This window comes from Elephantulus edwardii, unplaced genomic scaffold (genome assembly GCF_000299155.1).
Source record: "Elephantulus edwardii isolate Elephantulus edwardi_28Jun2011 unplaced genomic scaffold, EleEdw1.0 scaffold00341, whole genome shotgun sequence".
In the NCBI taxonomy this organism is placed as follows: domain Eukaryota; kingdom Metazoa; phylum Chordata; class Mammalia; order Macroscelidea; family Macroscelididae; genus Elephantulus; species Elephantulus edwardii.
Genome location: NW_006400091.1, coordinates 194649 through 214155, shown reverse-complemented (window position 1 = coordinate 214155; position 19507 = coordinate 194649). Strand labels below are relative to the sequence as shown.

General features: G+C 46.0%; 1 protein-coding gene across 1 annotated transcript in view; it reads left to right on the top strand.

The window, feature by feature from the left end:
• Window positions 1–281: 281 nt before the first annotated feature.
• Window positions 282–19507, top strand: part of ADAMTS15 (ADAM metallopeptidase with thrombospondin type 1 motif, 15) — a 31525-nt gene continuing 12299 nt past the window's right edge. Inside the window, exons 1-4 of the mRNA XM_006901732.1 lie at window positions 282–1241; window positions 12081–12213; window positions 12672–12839; window positions 13018–13301. Coding sequence (XP_006901794.1) covers window positions 282–1241; window positions 12081–12213; window positions 12672–12839; window positions 13018–13301 — 1545 coding nt within the window. The remainder of the gene's footprint in view (window positions 1242–12080; window positions 12214–12671; window positions 12840–13017; window positions 13302–19507) is intronic.

The window sequence follows — 19507 nt, the reverse complement described above, 5'->3', positions numbered from 1 at the left end:
GGCGCTGCAGCCAGCTCTCTGCGGCAAGCCTTCGCTTTTGCACTTGACAGCGACCACACTCGGGCGCGCTTGTCCTGGAAAGGCACAGGTAGGCGGCGCGGGCTGCCCGGCGCACACGCAGGGCTCCGGGAGGAGTCCCCGTTCTTCGGTTCTCCTTTCTAGGAATCGCGGGCAGTCCTCGAGGGCTGGCGCCCCGGTGGCCGGCTGCAAGGAGCGGGTGCCCACGGTCGGGAGCGGGCCGAGCCCTTCCTGGAGCCGCGGCCGTGAGCAGCTCTGGCGCCATGCTTCTGCTGGGCATCTTAGCCTTGGCTCTCGCTGGACAGACGGCCAGGGGCTCTGAGCCAGAGCAGGAGGTGGTCGTCCCGATCCGCCTGGATCAGGACATCAACGGCCGCCACTACTACCCGCGGGGGCCAGAGAACGCCGGTGACCAGGGCCTCATTGTTCAGATCACAGCGTTTCAGGAGGACTTTTACCTCCACCTGATACCCGATGCTCGCTTCCTGGCGCCTACCTTCGCCACAGAGCACCTAGGTGTCCACCTCCCAGGTCTGACCGCGAGCTTTCCGGATTTGCGACGGTGCTTCTACTCTGGCGATGTAAACGCTGAGCCGGGCTCTTTCGCCGCGCTGAGCCTGTGTGGGGGGCTCCGCGGAGCTTTCGGCTACGGCGGATCGGACTACACCATCAGTCCGCTTCCCAACGCCAGCGCGCCAGCGGCACAGTGCAACAGCCAGGGCGCGCATCTCCTCCAGCGCCGGGCCGCCCGGGGCAGGGCCCCAGGAGACTCGACCTCCCGCTGCGGAGTGGCCTCCTCGGGATGGAACCCGGCCATCCTACAGACCCTAGACCATTATAAGCTGCGGCAGCCCAGCTTAGCGGAGGGTCGCCGCGGGCGCAGGGCCGGGCGAGCAAAGCGCTTCGTGTCGATTCCGCGGTATGTGGAGACACTGGTAGTGGCGGACCAGTCCATGGTCAAGTTCCATGGTGCAGACTTGGAACATTATCTACTGACGTTGCTGGCCACTGCAGCACGCCTTTACCGCCATCCTAGCATCTTCAATCCCATCAGCATCGTTGTGGTCAAGGTGTTGCTTCTTGGGGATCGAGACACTGGGCCAAAGGTCACCAGCAACGCAGCCCTGACGCTGCGTAACTTTTGCGCTTGGCAGAAGAAAATGAATAAAGTGAGTGACAAGCACCCCGAGTACTGGGACACCGCCATCCTTTTCACGAGGCAGGTGAGTTTTTGAGCCACCTCTGATCTAGCACGACCCAGACACCTTTCAGTAACTGCCCCACTCAGCTCTCCAAATCTCTTTTGTGTTGCGCAATGCTCTGACAGTTAAGTTTCCTTGATCTCTTCTAAGTCTTCCCTTGGAGATTCCAAAATGGGCCTGGCTCAGTGGCGCTATGACTCACGTGCATCAGAGCAGTTTGGATAGCCTGAGCTTTGAGAAGGTGTTGGCCTCGGTCAGCCAATCAATGCCTCCTGGATCAGGCACCCCCCCCCCCCCCGAGTCCAGGAAGAGCTGCAATGTGTCACCAAGGTCGATAGGAGGCACTCGGAGGATAGTGTTGGGACGGGCAGGAAAGGCCCGCCCTTATTGAGTTGGACGTCTAAGTCCTCTTAGACATTTTCGCTGGTCTTCTTACTGGCTGTGCAACTGGACGGTAATCCAGGCGTCCCGGTTCGACGCCCTGACAGCTTTATTGCTGGTAACATGTCCAGTTATCCTTTCTCTGTCTTGGGAAACCTTGGATTGGGAAAGAGAATTGGGAACATTTTGTAAGTTCTTGTGAAAGAAGAAATTTAAGTACTGGAGTGGGATGGAGGGGGCATTCTCACCTTAATTGCTGTCGCTTGCACATCTGTCACAGGTTTTGTCTTGCGTTTTAGATGCTACTTGGTAGTACACTTATGTTGGTGTGTAAGGCTATTTTCATTAGAGTTTCCAGAAGGGCTTTATTTGGAGGTGAGGTGGGGAAATACCTTACAGCTCCCCCATATTCCTTTTGGTGGAAGATGATGTGTTTACCCTGCTTTATATTACACGGAGAGGAGGCCAAGTTGCTCATACCCTCTATTTACTAAAACTTAAGGGCAAGTTTTGAGTTTTAAACCCAGGGTGTGGGCTCAGCTAAGACGTTCAGGAGACTCCACTTGCAGTTGGGAAGCCTAAATATTGCAGTTCAAAAGACCGATAAAACCAGCCAGGCAATCTGCTTTTAACGGTTAAATGGTGTGGGCTGTGAAGTGCCTAGTCTGGCACCTGTTTGCTGGCACAAGAGATGTCTTGGGAGAAGGTTGCCAGGATCATCAAGCCAAGACCAGAGGCACTTGTAACATTACTTCAAACCCATGAATCAGTGCATGTTTAAGATTATCCATGCTGGAGTGATTGGGATTGTAAAGTCTTCGGTTTCTTGAAATTTCTCAGATATAGGAAACTAGGAGAATCCAGTCCATCTCTTTTGGGGGTCTGTGACTTGAATCTATGCCATGTCTTGTTTTCTCATTATTGTAACCACAGCATTTTGGGTATGGTACAGAAGGCCTGGTTACCTCTAAGCTGTAAAGAAATCTCCATGGTTTCTGAATGGGCAGTCAGAGCTGGGTGGTGCACAGGAGCTAGAACTGGAGCCTCTACAATAGCCCATTTGGCACAGCCAGTCCCTTCCTTGAGTTAGACTTCCATTTCCCAGCCTTCTCCTCCCACCACCTGGCTTCTCTAGGGAGGTCTTTGGCCTGCGTCTGTTTCCTTCCTCTCATTCTTCCAGCTGAAGTCTGTAGAGCTCCCACCGCCTGCCTGCCTTATCATGGAGACTGAGTCGTGGGGAAAGGACAAAGAAGGTAACTTTGGTTGCAGAGCACAGAATTGATCTGCAGTTGGATTGCTGGCTGAAAACAGGATGTATTAATGGGCAAAATAGCTACTACTTGGGAAGCCGAGATCCTTGAGAAACCCTGTGGAGATCACCCGTTAGCTCTCAAGTAACAGACTCCTGTCTCTGCTGTTGGTGGCCCAGCTAAGTCTTTGGAACCAGCCCTAGGAAGGAGTCTTGTGCTGAAAAGATGGGCCATGCAGCCAGAATGATCTGCTGTTTGGAGAAGAAGAAATCAAACCATGTGAATACTTCCATTTCTCAGTACTAAACTCCATGGACTGGCTGTCCAGACATAATGGGTAGAAGATGTACGGCCACTTGGCTAGAAGCAGTGATGTACCATGAGATACCATGACTTTTAGAAGCTGCCTGGTCCTTCAGAGCCAGGAGAGTGAAGAGGTTGCTGTGCTGGCAGGCCTGTCCTCCAGGTACGTGCTTTCTGTTGGACAGTAAGTGTGCATCCTCCACCTCCTTACCAGCACAGATGGCAGGGCTTGCCACACCCACGGAGGTTGAGGAATGAAAAGTTACCCAATGTCAGGGAGAGGGACAGGAATAGGGACAGGGGCAGGCACAGGTGTTCAGTGGGAAGACAAGTGTCCTACCTGCTCTTTCCACCTCTGCAGACCTGCTTTCTCCAACATAACAAAAGGGTTTTGCTTTATGTTGAAGGGACCAATAGTGATCTCTTAACACAAATGAATGAGCTAGTGTGCTTAAACCATGTTTATTATCATGTTAGTATAAGCGATGCATGTTCAAGTAAAAACTTGAGATTATATATATATATTGAATGGTTGGCCAAAAGAACATACAAATCTGTAAAACCAAGGAAGTGAAACCAAGGCACTCCTTAGAGACAAGGATGGTGAAATTTTTGTCTCACATACTTTGGGCATGTTGTCAGGAAGGGCTAGTCCTTGGAAAAATGTAGAAGATAAGCAAAAGAGAGGAAGACCTTCAACAAGAAAGATTGACACAGTGACTCTAATATTGGAACATATCAGAGATGGTGAGGACAGTGCAGGATAGGTCAAGGTTCAGATCTGTTGCTGTGAGTCACACCCAACTTTATGGCAACAAACCACCACCACCACCACCACCTATTTTAGAAATGATTTTTTCTCTGGAAGGGATCCTGAACTGATGGGTGCTTCCCTGAGGCATATGAGATGTGATCCATGACTCTTCTGGACTGATGCGGCTCTCACTGCTGTATAAGGTCTGCCTTGCTCCAACTGCATTTTCTCCTGGGACAGAAATGAGAGTGGCCACCGACCAAATTCTGGGCATCAGAGGTTGCTGGAGAGAAAGCAGCCTGAGAGGTGTGTCAAGAGTATGTGCGCACTCTCCCTGACAGGTGCTGTGTGTGCAAACCAGTCTGGGCTGGGCTTGGACCTAAGCTTGGTAGGTGGAAGGAGGGTTTTGAATGTTGAAATCCAAACACCAAGAAGACAAGACCTGGGGAGAATCCTAAACTATTTTGAAAGGAGAAGACATTGACCATATATCAAGTATTTTGCCAATTTGAGCCAGGTTAACAATTTCAGCTTGCTCAGCTCCACAATCTGTGTTCTTCACACCAGGATTTAGGAAATCAGAAGGCAAATTGCATTGGGGATGTCTGCTGTCAGGGACCTTTCCAAAGTGCAAAAGAGTAATGTCAGTCTAGGGACTAAGGTGCGCCTGAGCAAGGCCATGGTCTTCAGAATGACTTGCTATGCATCAGAGAGCTAGCTGGACAATGACTAAGGATGACAAAGAATAATTGATGCCTTTGAGTTGTAGTATTGGAGAAGAGTATTGAACATGCTGTGAACCACAAAGAAAACAAACAGGTCTGTACTGGAGAGGGTGAAACCAATTTTATCCTTAGAGGGATTTGAAGCTCCATCTCACATTTTTTTGGTATATGGCCAGGAGGGATTGGTCCTTGGTAAAGGACATTATTCTTGGGAGGGTGGAGGGATAGTGCAGGACAGGAAGACCCTGGATGAGACAGATTGATACAGTAACTGGGATAATAGGGGTAGATGTGTCAGATACAGTGAGACTGGCTCAGGATAGAGTAGGCTTTTTGTACATAGAGTAGCTATTGTACTAGGGTTGTTATGAGTTTCAGGTGTCTCGATGACACATAACAACAACAACATTTAAAAGTTTACTGTAACGTCATGACGAAAGAGTGTTCAGCTGATTTTTTTTTTAATACACTGAGCAGCCTACAGGTAGCAGAGTAAGGCCAGCACAGGATTAGAAGCAGGACCTGTGGAGAATTCAGCCATTATTGCTCTAGGTGGACACTTATTTCTGTGAGGAGCAGTTTCTGTGACTTCTTGCTGCACCAGACAGAGGGAGGCAGATATCTCACTCTATGACTCAGTTGAACCTCTCACTCTAAGACTCAGTTGAACCTCATTTCTCTGCATCTTCTCTCCCCTCAGGCCCAATGTCCTTGCTGTTTTGGTAACTCTTTGTGGTAGACTGGCCTTTATTCCACATGCATAATTCTTTGCTAAAATACGTATGAGCATCTGTGATTTTCAAGCACTCTCCTGGGAGAAAGGGTTCTCCTTTTGAGAAGAAGTGGTATATGATTATTCCCTGGCTTGTAAGGTAGTGATTCTTCTCCTTCCTCTCCTCATTTCACCAAAGAAATCATGCCAGCACTAACACGGAGAGTGAGGAGGAAGGGCAGAAGGAGGAATGTGTGCTGGCATTGATTTCTATTTTATGTGAGGCCAGGGGGCAAGTTTTCTCTTTTGCAAACTCTTTCTCTTTCCTTTCCTGTGAACCTCTCTGGGGTTTTTGTGCATCAGTCTTTGACTCTCAGCTTCACTTCACCATATTGTTGCCCTCAACAGAAAAAGAAGACAGGCTTGAGGCAGGCAGTATTGAATTTGAATCCTGCTTTTAAACTGTTTGGCAATGAACACTGAATTAGTGAGCTGTTTGAAATTGACTTTCTTCATTCTGAAAATAGAGATTATGATGATGATGCTTAAATGTCAAGCCTCTGGTAAGGATAAGCTATTTAATGTTCTAGATTAGGCACTCAATTAATGGCAACTATTATTTTCTTAATGGGAGAAAGATGGGCAGTCTCCTCTTGTGCAATTTACTGCCTCTGACAGCCCGCTGGAAGGTCAGCTGTGAGTCAGTTCTGATTGACGGCACACAACAATAACAGAATGGCAAAAACATTATTACCTTCAATTTTAAGAGGATATCATGTTTGGTATAGAATATAGGTTAGTGGAAAATGAGGAAGACCCTCAACAAGGTGGATTGACACAGTGGCTCCAACAGTGGGCTTAGACAATGAGGTGAGGTTGGCCCCAGACCTTGTTGTTCTGTTGTACATAAGGCTGCTATAAGTTAGGACAGACTTGATGAAATTTAACAACGGCAATATTATTATCATCACTTAGCTTCCCCCCTCCCCTTATTTTCATTCAGATGGAACTGACCAGCCCTCCAGTGGGCTTCTGTAATTTGCAAAGGAGGAGATTGACCATTTTCTTCCTCAAAGCTGCCAGTGGATTTGAGCTACTAAAGAGGTGTTGTCTCTGAGTCGGCAATATAACTCCCTACAGACAAGGCTATCAGAGCTCAGTAGTTGTTCAATATATGCTTATGTTTCTAAATTACTTACAGATTCTCTAAGATTTAATTTAGAGATAGTCCTAATGAGAGCATCCTGTCTCATTGCTTTGGCAAACATACTTAGCATTCATCTGACTACATATTCCTGTATTTGATCTGTAGACCACTGACTCCCGCAGTGTTTAGTCCACAGTTCCTCAAATCCGTCACAGCAGAGCCTTCTCTGTCTCTCTAGTTCTGTCAGGTGGAACATCATGGTGATTGGTAGCGTTCATGGAAGGGAGGTGCTGAAACAGAGGAAAGAACTGCACAGAGCCGCAGCTGCTTGGATAACGCATTTCCCTTCTCAGGGATCATGAATCCAATTTTCTAGCCTGTCGAGCTGCACAGCTGAGAGTCTTCTGGCATCTAGTTTTGGCTCTTTGCCATTAGATTTTGCCCCAGAAGGAGGGTCCCCAGAGAGGATCATATTAATCTGCTCCTGGAGCCAGCAGACAAGGTTCAGAGCAGGAACGCGGTCAGTGTGTCAGTGCAGGTGGGGGTGGTGGCACAGAGGTCATGTGAGGTGCGTCCCCCCAGGGCTATCCTACTCTTGCCCACCAACTTGACCTGAGTCAGTCTAGGAAGGGGTGGGGGAAATCTTCCCCTCCTGAATCCCCATTTCCCCAGCTCCTTCATTCCTGAGAAGCTGGCTCTTGGGTGGAAGTTGTCCAGAATCGGCACAGAACAGTGATAATGCTTGGCTCTTAACAGTATGCCTGGATTTCCACCTTGACTGTCCTACTCTCTATTTAAACTTGGTCATCACTGTTTGATTCTAGTTAATTACTTATCCTTCCTAGGTATTGACTATAAAATGAGGACTAATAATGGCATGTCCTTGTAAGACTGTTTTAAGAATTTCTGCTTTTATGTGCCATCAAGTTGGAATTGACTCATAGCTGACCCACCAGAGAGTTTTCAAAATAAATTGCATGATACAAAATTGCCCATCTTTTTCCCCTGGAGAAGCTGGTGGATTTGAGCCATGTGCCTTTGGGTTGGCAGCACAGCTCTTTACCACTAAGCTACCAGAGTTCCCTGTTACGAGGACTAGATGAGTCAGTACAGCCAAAGCTCCTTCTGCAGTGCTGAGCACAGCACATGTTGTTTGCTCTTAGCTGCCATCAAGTTGACTCTGACATCATCACACACAGTGGAACTAAATGCGTCTGGTCCTCTGCCATCTCCAGGAGACTGGTTTACTCTGTGGGGTATTCACTGGCTGGTTGTTGGGTGTAGCTCTCCAGACCTTTCTTCTTATTTTGTCTTAGTCTGGAAACTCTACTGTAATCTGTTTAGTACTGCCAGACTTGGTCACATGAGATCCAGTCCAGGTCTCCTACACAGAGGGAGGATTCTACCACAGCACCACCACTGAGCCCTAATACATGTCACTGTTCTCATTTAGGTGGTACGCATTCTCCCTGAAGTAATGATTGCTGGAGGTTTAGTCTCCCTACAGACTTTGCATTCTCTTTCTCATTAAGGAAATTCTTGTCTCGTGCTTGCTACACTTGCCATCATGTATAGCATCTTGTATATCTTGAGGGATTTCTACCCCAGTGAAACTGAGTATTCTAAGAGTAAGTAACCTTCTTCACCAAGCAGCCTCATTCATATTTCTAGGCATTAAATTGCTAGACTCTTTTTCCTAACCAATCAAGGCCCTTCATCCATGTGGCTCACAAACAGAAGTGGACCTGGGGCTGAATGAGGAAACACAGAATGTACGGCAGAGATGCAGATGTAAGTGAAGCTAAGTGTATTAATGTTAGTGCAGGTGGTTTCACCAGCGACAAGGATGGCCCGACTTGTGCAGTGTGATTTGGAGGAAGGGATGCTGTTGACCTTGGTTTTAAGGGCCTGGACCCAGTTCCCAGTTTTTCACTTTATAGCTGTCAGAGTAATTTTAACTCACAGAGGCTCAGTTTTCTCATCTAGAGGATGAGAAAAGCTCCTCAGCTATGTGACAGGAATGCTTGCAGTACTTGATGAAGCCATGGCTGTCACGTTGATTCCACCTCATGGTGATGTCATCTGTGCAGCATAGACTACACTCCAGAGAGGTGTCAGTGCTGGTCCAGCAGGTGCATAGCCAGGCCTTTCTTCCCAGGCCCCTTCAGGGGAATTAAAATTTCCAATTGCTTTTCAGATGATAGCCTGGCTCCTTGTAGTATCCGGAGTCATTTGAGTGTCAGGCCAAGGACAGTAATACAGGCATGGGCTCTCAGGCCCAGGATATCAGCATGGTGGTGAGATGACTACATGAGGATGCATATATGTTTTGTTATTTGTATTTTTAACAAAGTTGAAGCTGATTCTGTGCTTGGGTTTTGTGAATTTCTCTTTTTCTAATAATGTTAGAAAAGCATCGAACATTTCAATGCATGGCATGGAAATGAGAGGAGAGGCTAGGGAGATCTGGCATTTGCAGGAAGATACCTGTTGGCGGGTTGTGGTGGGTAGTATGGGGAGTGACATTGGTTAATATGGATGAACCACTGCAAGTGCTAATCCTTATTCCATCCTCCTCCTCCCTAATCTGGCTCTACCCTTAATGTATTGTATAGGATAGGAAACTCAGAAAAAGTTCTTCTAGGAGGGTTAGGTTCTTGCCCAGGATGATTCCTTGGGTCTCCTGGAATGGGAGCTGTAGCTCCAGAGAGAAGTGGCCCATCATCAGAAATCTAGAGTCAGGGAGTGGCCACAGAGTGCATCTCCAATCCAGACAAAGGGAACCAGAACAATTTCTATTTCTGCAGATGAGAGCCTGAGTGGAAGAGGCTGAAACAGAGTGCATCTGAATTCATTTGAGCTGGGTGGAGGTTCTTAGTGCCACAGTTGAGGTGTTCCTGCCCACATGGCTGCTGAACGCCCTGGAGAGTCTTCACTTGATTTCCCACCAGGAAGCAGGTGACAAGCCAAAGCTTGGACACAAGGTAGATGCATCTTCCATGCTGAAGGAACTGGTTAGCAAGTGGTGGCTTGTAGCTCTGCTCTTACCCTCTGGAAATCTACCAGCTTGGTTCTTGTTCCTCTTGTTTGATCCAGGGAAACCAGGATTTCCTAATGGAAAGAACAGGCTGCTCCTGGCCAAGAACGGCCTGCAGCTGCACATCTCTGCTCAAGAGAATCACCTGTCCTGGGAGAAGGAGGCTGTGGCTTTAAGGACTTAACAGCCTCAGTGGTGGACTTTCAGGCCTAGTCAGAGCTCTGGGCATTCTTCTGGGGAAAAGTGGGCTCAGGACATGGAGTATACATATGAATATGGGAGACCTGGGATAAGTCGCTTCCCAAAATATGGAGAAAATCTTGAGGTTCTCGCCATAATGAGAATGTTTGTATGCTCTTTTAATGACTTAGATGGCCCCTAGAAGTGAATGTCCTGACTGGGAAAGTGGCAGGAGCTGTAAGGGACGAGCTCATCCAGTTCTAGTTAAGAATTAGCCCTTCTCCAGAGGAGGAAACAGGCCTGAGGAAAGGTGTGCCCTGACCAAATTCACACGTCTACTTAATGATGGGGATAACGCCAGAATTTGAGGCCTGTTTCTTGTTTGTCTGCCTGCTCCTGCTCATCCAGGAACAGTAGTGGTGTACACCCCTCAGTTTTTTCTAGAGGCTGCGGACTCCAGAATCACAGCCCTTGTACCTCTGTGGTGTTCTTATACTCTGGGTGACTAGGGAGTGTAGTTTCCTCACCCACTTCTCCTTCGCCATGCATCACACCCTGCCACTTTTCCTCTTCCAGCCTCTTTTCCTCATTAGTCCACAGTTTGCTCTTCAGCAGCCATATTTTCTTTTTTTGCACTGCAGAGTCTATTTTCCAGGTTTCAGAGCTTTATAGGAGGAGAAAGTTTTGAGAACCTGAGCTTTTGTAAAGGGAAGGTGATGAGATGGGAAGGGCACATGAGGTGCCCCCACGGGCTCACAGGGTAAGAGGAACAGGAACCAGAGGAGGAAAGCCAGGATCAGATAGGCATACACTCCACCTGTAGTGGACTCTGGGGTCGCTTGGGTTCACATGATCACCCTCACCCTGCTATGCCAGGAATAACTGCTCATTTACTAGGGAGTGTGACTATCACCTGACTGCGACTGGTCAGGTGGCAAACTTCTGAATGCTTTGAATTAATTCTTGCTGATTCTCTGTACTCTGGCCACTTTTCCTCCTCTTCCCTCTGACCCTTTGCCAGGTCTGCTTCCCACATGTGTGAACTTACCACCCCCCACCTCCCCGCTCCATATAACTGAGGACAAACCTGTATGTGTGCTCTTACATGGACTCCCCCTGTGTGTTAACTCTGAGTTGATGTGATATGATGAGAAGCACATAGACTGTTGAATGTTTCAGAGCCTGAGTCCATGCCCCTGCCTGGCCTCTCCCCACCTGCATGGTTTAAACCTCTCTGTGCATCAATTTCTGTCACTGTGAGAGTTGATAACAACAGTCATGATTTCAGTAGGTTTTTGTGAGCAGTGAATCAGGGAATGAGCATTAAGTACAGGCGTATTTCAAGCATTTAATACTTATGTCTATAATGACCCATGATAAGAGCGTTATTCTCTACCTTTGAAGAATAGAGGTAATGCTATACCTGCCTTGTATTGTGGTGATTAAATTATCTCATTTATTTGATAGTTTACGCATAAACTGTAAGTTGCTCTACAGTTAAAGGTAGAGATGCAGTTAGGAGAAAGTTAATGTCACTGATTCAGCACATTCTGTTCATCTGTCCAGTAGGAGTATGGCCCCAGTTACATCTCCTGGGCTCCTTAGATCCAGATGCATTGCTGACCCCAGTGCTGAGATATCCACGCAGGAGCCCCATCCTTCCCTTTCATGATCTCTGAAAATTCTTCCAGGGTTTGGTGCTGGAATCTCAAGTTTCTGTTGCAAGTTAAGCTTCGACACAAATAAAGGAGCCTCTGCATGGACCATAGTCTGTCTTCTTAGCAGCCATGGAGCCCCTCGTCCCTGTAGCTATTGGTCTGTTTCTAGATAGAGAATTGTCTCTGTTCTAGTTTGCCTTGCTCCTACTGAAGGGATAAGAAGCTTTGCCTGGCATGGGAAGGTTGGGCTAGTGACCCTTTAGCTGAGAATGGAGCTTAATTCTTTGTTGTCAAAGGGTTAACTGCTTCCAACCACCCTGGGAAGTGAAGAGCAAGCCTTCCACCCACACTGGCTCCACTGCCACTGCCAGGCCCTCACTCAGTTACAGGCATGGCGGTTCTGGACTGGGAGCCCATTTCTTTCTTTTTTTTTTTTTAAAGGCCCTTGGACTTTGCTTTTGTATCTCATTGATTCTCCCATAGGACTGCCCTGGGTGAGTCTGGGCAAACTTTTCACAGGAAGCCACTGAGATTCATCCTGCTGCCTCCTCCTGGGGCCTGAGCTGCTCTGTGCTTGACCCCGCTGTCCTTAGGGCCTGGAAGAGGGGTGCTGGCGTGCACACAGCTGCTGAAGTCATGTTGGGCTCTCCTCTATGACGCACAACTGCCTGAGGTCCCTCACTCTGTCACTAACGTCTCCCTACCCTTGGCAGGACCTGTGTGGCTCCACCACCTGCGACACCCTGGGCATGGCAGATGTGGGCACCATGTGCGACCCCAAGAGAAGCTGCTCTGTGATTGAGGATGATGGGCTTCCATCGGCCTTCACTACGGCCCATGAGCTGGGTGAGCTTGAGGGGGCCAAGGCCGGAGGAAGGGGCTCGCTCCTCCAGGGTCTTCCTGGGTTTTCACTGGGGACTCTGAGGTCCAGGGAGGCATTTGCTTTTAATGCTTTATTCTCTGAAGCCTGAGGGATCCTTTCTCAGTCTAGGGTCTGCCATAATTTTGTATCATTTTCTCTGACTGCCAAACCCATGTGCCGGGGACATTATCAGAGCATCTCTGCCGTCAGACTGTCTCAATGATTAGGCACCATGGAAAGAATAGGTTAAAGAAAAGAAAACCCAGTGTAGTCCTCACTGAGCCCACAGCCTGACAGGGGACAGGGTATACAAGGAAATGATGCTGAGAGGTTTGCAAAGCAGTTGATTGATGGGTGGAAATGTTCAGCTCCCTAGCTCTCTGACCTCTTCCCCTCCTCATACCTTTTCTTTTTCACTGGGTCCTCTTGCCTCACCCTCCAGGCCACGTGTTCAACATGCCCCATGACAATGTGAAAGTATGTGAGGAAGTGTTCGGGAAGCTCCGAGCCAATCACATGATGTCCCCAACTCTCATCCAGATTGACCGGGTCAGCCCCTGGTCAGCCTGCAGTGCAGCCATCATCACCGACTTTCTGGATAATGGGCATGGTAAGCCACGTTGACACAAGGCCAGGGGCATCTCAGAGTGGTTCTTCTCTAAACGACTGTTATGCATAATCCAAAGAGTTTTAAAATGGGTAGATCACAGTTGTATCTACCTTGGCATCCTGGGTTAGCCAGGCCTCACATCCAACCCCCAGTGATGACTGTTTTTGGCCCTCTGCAGGTGACTGCCTCCTAGACCAACCCAGCAAGCCCATTGCCCTACCCGAGGATCTGCCAGGTGCCAGCTACTCCCTGAACCAGCAGTGCGAGTTGGCTTTTGGGGTGGGCTCCAAGCCCTGCCCTTACATGCAGTATTGCACCAAGCTATGGTGCACAGGCAAGGCCAAGGGACAGATGGTGTGCCAGACCCGCCACTTCCCCTGGGCAGATGGCACCAGCTGTGGCGATGGCAAGTTCTGCCTCAAAGGGGTCTGTGTGGAGAGACACGATGTCAGCCAGCACAAGGTGAGTGTCTGAGCAGGATTGGAGACATGCTGGGATGAGGCCACCAGCCCCTGGGCCTGTAGGGACCCTATCCCTTACAAATAGATTTTCCTGTCTGTGGTTCTAGACCTTTCCTAACTGACAAGTAGAGAGGAATGGTGTGGCAGGTTAGAGAACTAGTCAGGCCTTAGACACATGGGAAGTGCCCTCAGCAAGAGCCAGATTCTTAGCCTTGAGTTTTGTTCTTTGCCCCCTCTGTGGAGGAAATCTGTCCCTGAAGCAGAGTGCTCGTTTTGATCACTTGCTCATTGTATTCTCCATTGCTTCCTGCTTTTGTATTTCTGAATGTATTCCATATGCAGAAAGCTGAAGGCCAAACCCAGAAAACAAGTTTGGTCTTGGCCACCAGAAAAGTCATAGTTGAGTGGAGAAGCTTTGAGTGGGGACTGGAGCTGGAATGAAGCAAAACCCAGAGCAGACTTTAATCATTGGCTGCGTCTTGGTTTTGGTGAAACATGACTGAACAAAAGTGGGATTTTTTCCCCTCTCTGATGAGTAGAAATAGCAGTCAAGGCAAAACATACTGAAGATCCCACATGTTATACAATATAATAAAAACTTGCTATTTTTTAAGTCTTAGGTTGTTAGCATCCCATTCTGTAACAACAGAGGCCCTCTTAGTTCAAGCCCTCTGGTTTTGGATCCTGCCCTTAATCCTACCAACTTTTTTTTCTTTCCACCGGAGGTATTTTTTTTTTTTTAATATTTATTGGTTTGCATATAATCATCCATATACATGTACTTTGTGCTTTATACAGCCATTCATATGCATTGTATTTCATTCATGTACTTTGTGTTTTATACAATCATTTATATGCACTGTATTTCATGTAATTATCATTGCTCTATGTGTATTATCACCGCATCTTTTCAAGACCCCATTGAAACTTCCACATACCTTCACAGCCTCCTCCACCAATATCTGTTATCCCAGGTATTTCTTCCCTTTCCCTTCTTTTGGCCTCCATCTGTCCTTTCTCTTTCTCTTTTGAACAATTCTATCCATCTTGCTTTAATATCCTCCTATTTTCACAATAGTGGTCTTATGCAGTATTTGTCTTTATGCAGCTGAGTTAGTTCCCTTAGTATAATACTCTATGCTTTGAAGGAAATAGCAAAAATAAGTAATAGATGGTATACCAATTGACATATTTCAGCTAACAGATGCTGTCCTGGGTGTGCTCACCAAGTTGTGCCAAGAAATCTGGAGAACAACCATTTGGCCAACTGACTGGAAGAGATCTATATTTGTTCGCATTCCAAAGAAGGGTGACCAAGCAGAGTGTGGAAACTGTGGAACAGTATCATTGATTTCACATGTAAGCAAGATTCTACTGAAGATTATCTAAAAATTACTGGAACAGCACATCAGCAGAGAACTGCCAGAAGTCCAGGCTGGGTTTAGAAGGGGTTGTGGTACTAGGGATATTGTAGCTGGTGTTAGATGGTTCTTAGATGAAAGCAGGGAATACCAGAAGAATGTCTATCTGTGTTTCATTGATTATGCAAAGGCATTTGACTGTGTGGATCATAACAAACTGTGGCTGACTCTGAGAAGAATGGGAATCCCAGAACACTTGATAGTTCTAATGTGAAACCAGTACTTGGACCAAGAGGCAGTTGTTAGAACAGAGCAAGGAAATACTGCATGGTTCAAAATTGGGAAAGGTATGTGTCCTATCTCCATACCTTTTCAACCTGTATGCAGAGCAGATTATCCGAGAGGCTGGGCTCTATGAGAAGTGTGGCGTGTCAGGGTTCATGGAAGATCTATTAACAATCTGCGTTATGCAGATGACACAACCCTGCTTGCTCAAACTGAGGAGGACCTGAAATGCTTGCTGCAGAGGGTCAAGGACTGCAGCCTCCAATATGAATTGAGGCTCAATGTCAAGAAGACAAAGATTCTCAACTCTGGACCAATTGGCAGCATCAGGATGGATGGTGAAGAGATTGAGATTGTTAACAACTTTGGTCTGCTTGGCTCCACGATCAACACTTTTGGCACCAGTAGCCAGTAAATAAAAAAAACGTATTGCGATGGGAGACTAAGGAGGATAAAAGGAGAATTGATGCCTTTGAGCTGTGGTGCTGGAGAAGAGTATTGAGAGTAACATGGACTGCTAAGAAAACAAACAGATTCATTCTGGAGAGGGTTAAACCAGGCTGCTCCTTGGAGGCAAGGATTCTGGGGCTTCATCTGACATACTTTGGACATGTTGTAAGGAGGGACAGGTCCTTGGAGAGGGACATCATGCTTGGGAGGATGGAGGGACGGCGCAAGAGGGGAAGACACTCTATGAGGTGGATTGGTTCAGTGACTGGGGTAATTGGGATGGGTGTGTCAGAGGCAGTGCAATTGGCACAGGACAGAACAGGGTTTAGGGCTGTTGTACATAGGGTTGCTATGAGTTGCAAGTGACTCGATGGCACATAACAACAACAACAACAACAACAACAACTACAGATCCCCATGTTATATATTTGTTGTAGTGGTGGTGTATCGTCAAGTCAGAACCCACTCATAACTGACCCTCTAGTGGGTTTTCAGAGGTAGTTAATCTCACAATTGATTGCCTATCCTTCTACCATGGAACAGTTGGTGGCCTCGATCTGCATGCTTTTGGGATTGCAGCACAGCTTCTTGACATTAGGCATGACAGCTCTTGTTATTCCTTAGTGCTACATAGTATTACCTTGTGTGGATGTACCACAATCTCTCAATCCATTTGTTGGTTGATTCTTCTCATGTCTTCACTTCCTTCTTTTCTGAGCTGAGATTCTGTTGTTCACGTGTGTCTTCATTATACTGATCACCTCAAAGTTAGTTTCAGCTTTTAATGGGCCCTTGCTGTGTTCCATGACTGTCAATCTTTATAGGAGGGGATGACTCATCTTTCTCCAGCAGAATCACTGGTGGATTTGAACTGCTGACATTTTCTCTCATAGTCCACCTGGTAACCATTTCTTCTCAGGACTCTATTTCTTTATCAAACTTCCTGCGAGAAACCACTATCCTAGTTGCATCTCATCCTCTTCTAGACTGTGCTGGCATAAGTAGATATGACAGGAAAAATACACAATCATGCTCACTGGTCTCGGTTAAAACCCATGATGTGGAAACTCATGTGAATCCCTGGTTATCTCTTCCTCTAAAGAATCACAGCCTCAGAAGTGATTGATGGTGCTCTGAATCAGAACTGATTTGATGGCAGAGGGTTGGTGTTGCCCAGCAGTCAGAGTTTAGTTCCTCCATCTGTACACTCTTCCCATCTCCAACCTCAATTGGATTCCCATCTCCAACCTCCGGGGGACTTTTCCCCCCTCTATTTTACTGAAAAAGCAGTAGTTGAGCAATTAGCACTCTCGTCAGCTCCCATCATGACCTCCACTATCTTACCTGCATCTGTCCCATCATGACCTCCACCATCTTACCTGCATCTGTACCATTATTACCTCTATCACCTTACCTGCATTTGTACTTACCTGTAAACAGGTGGGCTGCCCCTGGTGTTCTTTGCATTGGAGTACCATCCTTCCCTGTCTATTCAAGGAAATCACCTTGTCAGTTTTCTCATCTCTTCTGCAGTTTTCTCCTTTCTTGAGTTGAATCATTCCTATTAGGAAACAAAGAAACATTCTCATGATGTTAGTTTTCCTTCATAAATGACATTATATTTCTCTGACCAACATTACAGCAAAATTCCTTGAAAGAGTTGCATAAAAGTTCTTTTTCCAATTCCTTTCTCCGCATTTTTTTCTTGAATGCATTCTAACCAGAGATTCACTCCCATCACATTCCAAAATAATTCTTATTAAATCACCAAATGCTTTATACTTTGCCAAATTCAATGAGTAATTGTCATACCTCATGCTGTTTAACCGATTAGCAGGATTTGCCACAGTTGACCATTTTCTTCCCTGGGAACAGAGTCTTCATTGCCTCTTAATTTTATCCTTTTATGCTGGCTGTCCTGCCTCAGTCAGCCAGTTCTTCTCATACCTTCATTTTCTTCTTTTTTTAAAATTTTTAAAAAATTTTTAAAAAATGATTTCTTTCTGTGAACATCTACAGAGATTTTGGAATTCCATTCATTCATTGTTGCACTTTTCTCCGCACCCACCCCAAGTATACTCCACTCTGCAACCCTCATTCTGGACTCTTATGATAATTGTAATACCCTATAATATATTACTTTTAAACTATTCTTTCCCTCATCATCTTCAAAGCAGGAAACATAATTTATCCAGTTTTTCTCAGTCTTACTCCCACCCCGATGTCAGCCTCATTCTACAACAGTGGCACAATATAATTGTCCTTTTGTGACTGAGATACTTCACTCAGTGTAATGCCCTCCAGGGTCACCAATTTTGAATAATATTGCATGAGTTCCTTGTTTCTCAATGCAGCATAGTATTCCATTGTGTGAATATTCCACAGCTTCTCTATCCATTCGTTTGTTGATGGGCACTTAGGTTGTTTCCAACTCCTTGCTATTGTGAACAAAGCCGCGATAAACATCGGTGTCCATATATCTGCTTGGAAGTCATTTAGGGTCTCTTTAGGGTATATTCCCAGTAGTGGAATTGCTGGGTCAAATGGTATCTCTATTAGCAACTTTTTGAGAAAGCACCACACTGCTTTCCACAGTGGTTGCACCATTTTACACTCCCACCAACAGTGAATAAGGGTTCCAATTTCTCCACAACCTCACCAGGATTTGTTGCTTGCTGTTCTGTTAAATTTTGCTATTCTGACTGGGGTGAGATGATATATCACAGTTGTCTTGATTTACATCTCTGTCAGAGCTAGGGATTTGAACATTTCTTCATGTTCTTATTGGCCATCTGAATGTCTTCTTTGGTGAAGTGTCTGTTCGTGTCCTGTGCCCATTTTTCTATTGGATTATTTACCTTTATCTTGTGGTGCTCAAGTATTTTCTAAATTCTGGATATAAGTCCCTTATCTGAAAAGTCATTACCAAACAATTTTTCCCAGTCTGTGGCTTTCCTTTTTACCCTGTTGGAGAAGTTTTTGGATGTGCATCGGAATTTGATTCTTAGAAGGTCCCATTCATCTATTTTATCTTCTGGTTGTAAATTTTTCAGGATACTTGGAAGACTCTTTATGTTGTGGATTAGGACTACTAAAATTCTTCCAGGCTTTTCTTGAATGACATTTATAGTCTTTGGTTTTAGTCCTAGATCCATGATCCACCTTGAGTTGGTTTTTGTATATGGAGTGAGGTATGGATCTTGTTTAATTTTCCTGCAGATATTTTTCCAATTTTGCCAACACCATTTGTTAAAAAGGCTGACATTTCCTCACCTAACTTATGTCATCTCCTTGTCTAAAATCAGTTGACCATAAATAGATGGGCTGATTTCCAGGCTCTCAATTCTATTTCATTGATCAATGTATCTGTCATTGTACCAGTACCATGCTGTCTTAACTACCATGGCAGTGTAGTAGGATTTGAAATCAGGGAGTGAGATGCCTCCTACCTTTTTTCTAATTTTAAGGAGGGCTTTGCTTATTCGGGGCTTCTTTCCATTCCAAATGAAGCTGGAGATTGCCTTTTCCATCACGTTGAAGAATGGGATTGGTATTTGTATTGGAATTGCATTGAACGTTTAAATTGCCTTTGGTAGTATTGCCTTTTTCACAACATTGAGTCTTCCTATCCATGAGCAAGGGATATTCTTCCACTTCTCCAGGTCTCTTTTTGTTTCTTGCAGTATTGTTTTGTAATTTTCTTTGAATAGATCCTTTGTGCTTCTGGTTATATTTACTCCCAAATATTTTGTCTTGTGATTAGCTATTGTGAAGGCTATTGTTTTTCTTAGCCCCAGCTCTGTATTCTTTTTGTCACTGTAGAGAAATCCAACTGATTTCTGTGTGTTGATCTTGTATCCTTCTACTTTGCTGAATTGGTCAACTATGTCCAACAGTTTTCTTGCTGAGTCTTTAGGGTTTTCTAAGTATACTATCATATCGTCTGCATAGGGAGAAAATTTTATCTCCTCTTTGCCAATTTGGATACCTTTTATTCCCTTCTCTTGTGTTATTGCTGTTACAAAGACAGAAGAGGAAGAAAAGACCAAAATGGATGTCAGAAGAAACTCTGAAGATTGCACTGGAGCGTAGAGAAGCCAAAGCACAAGGA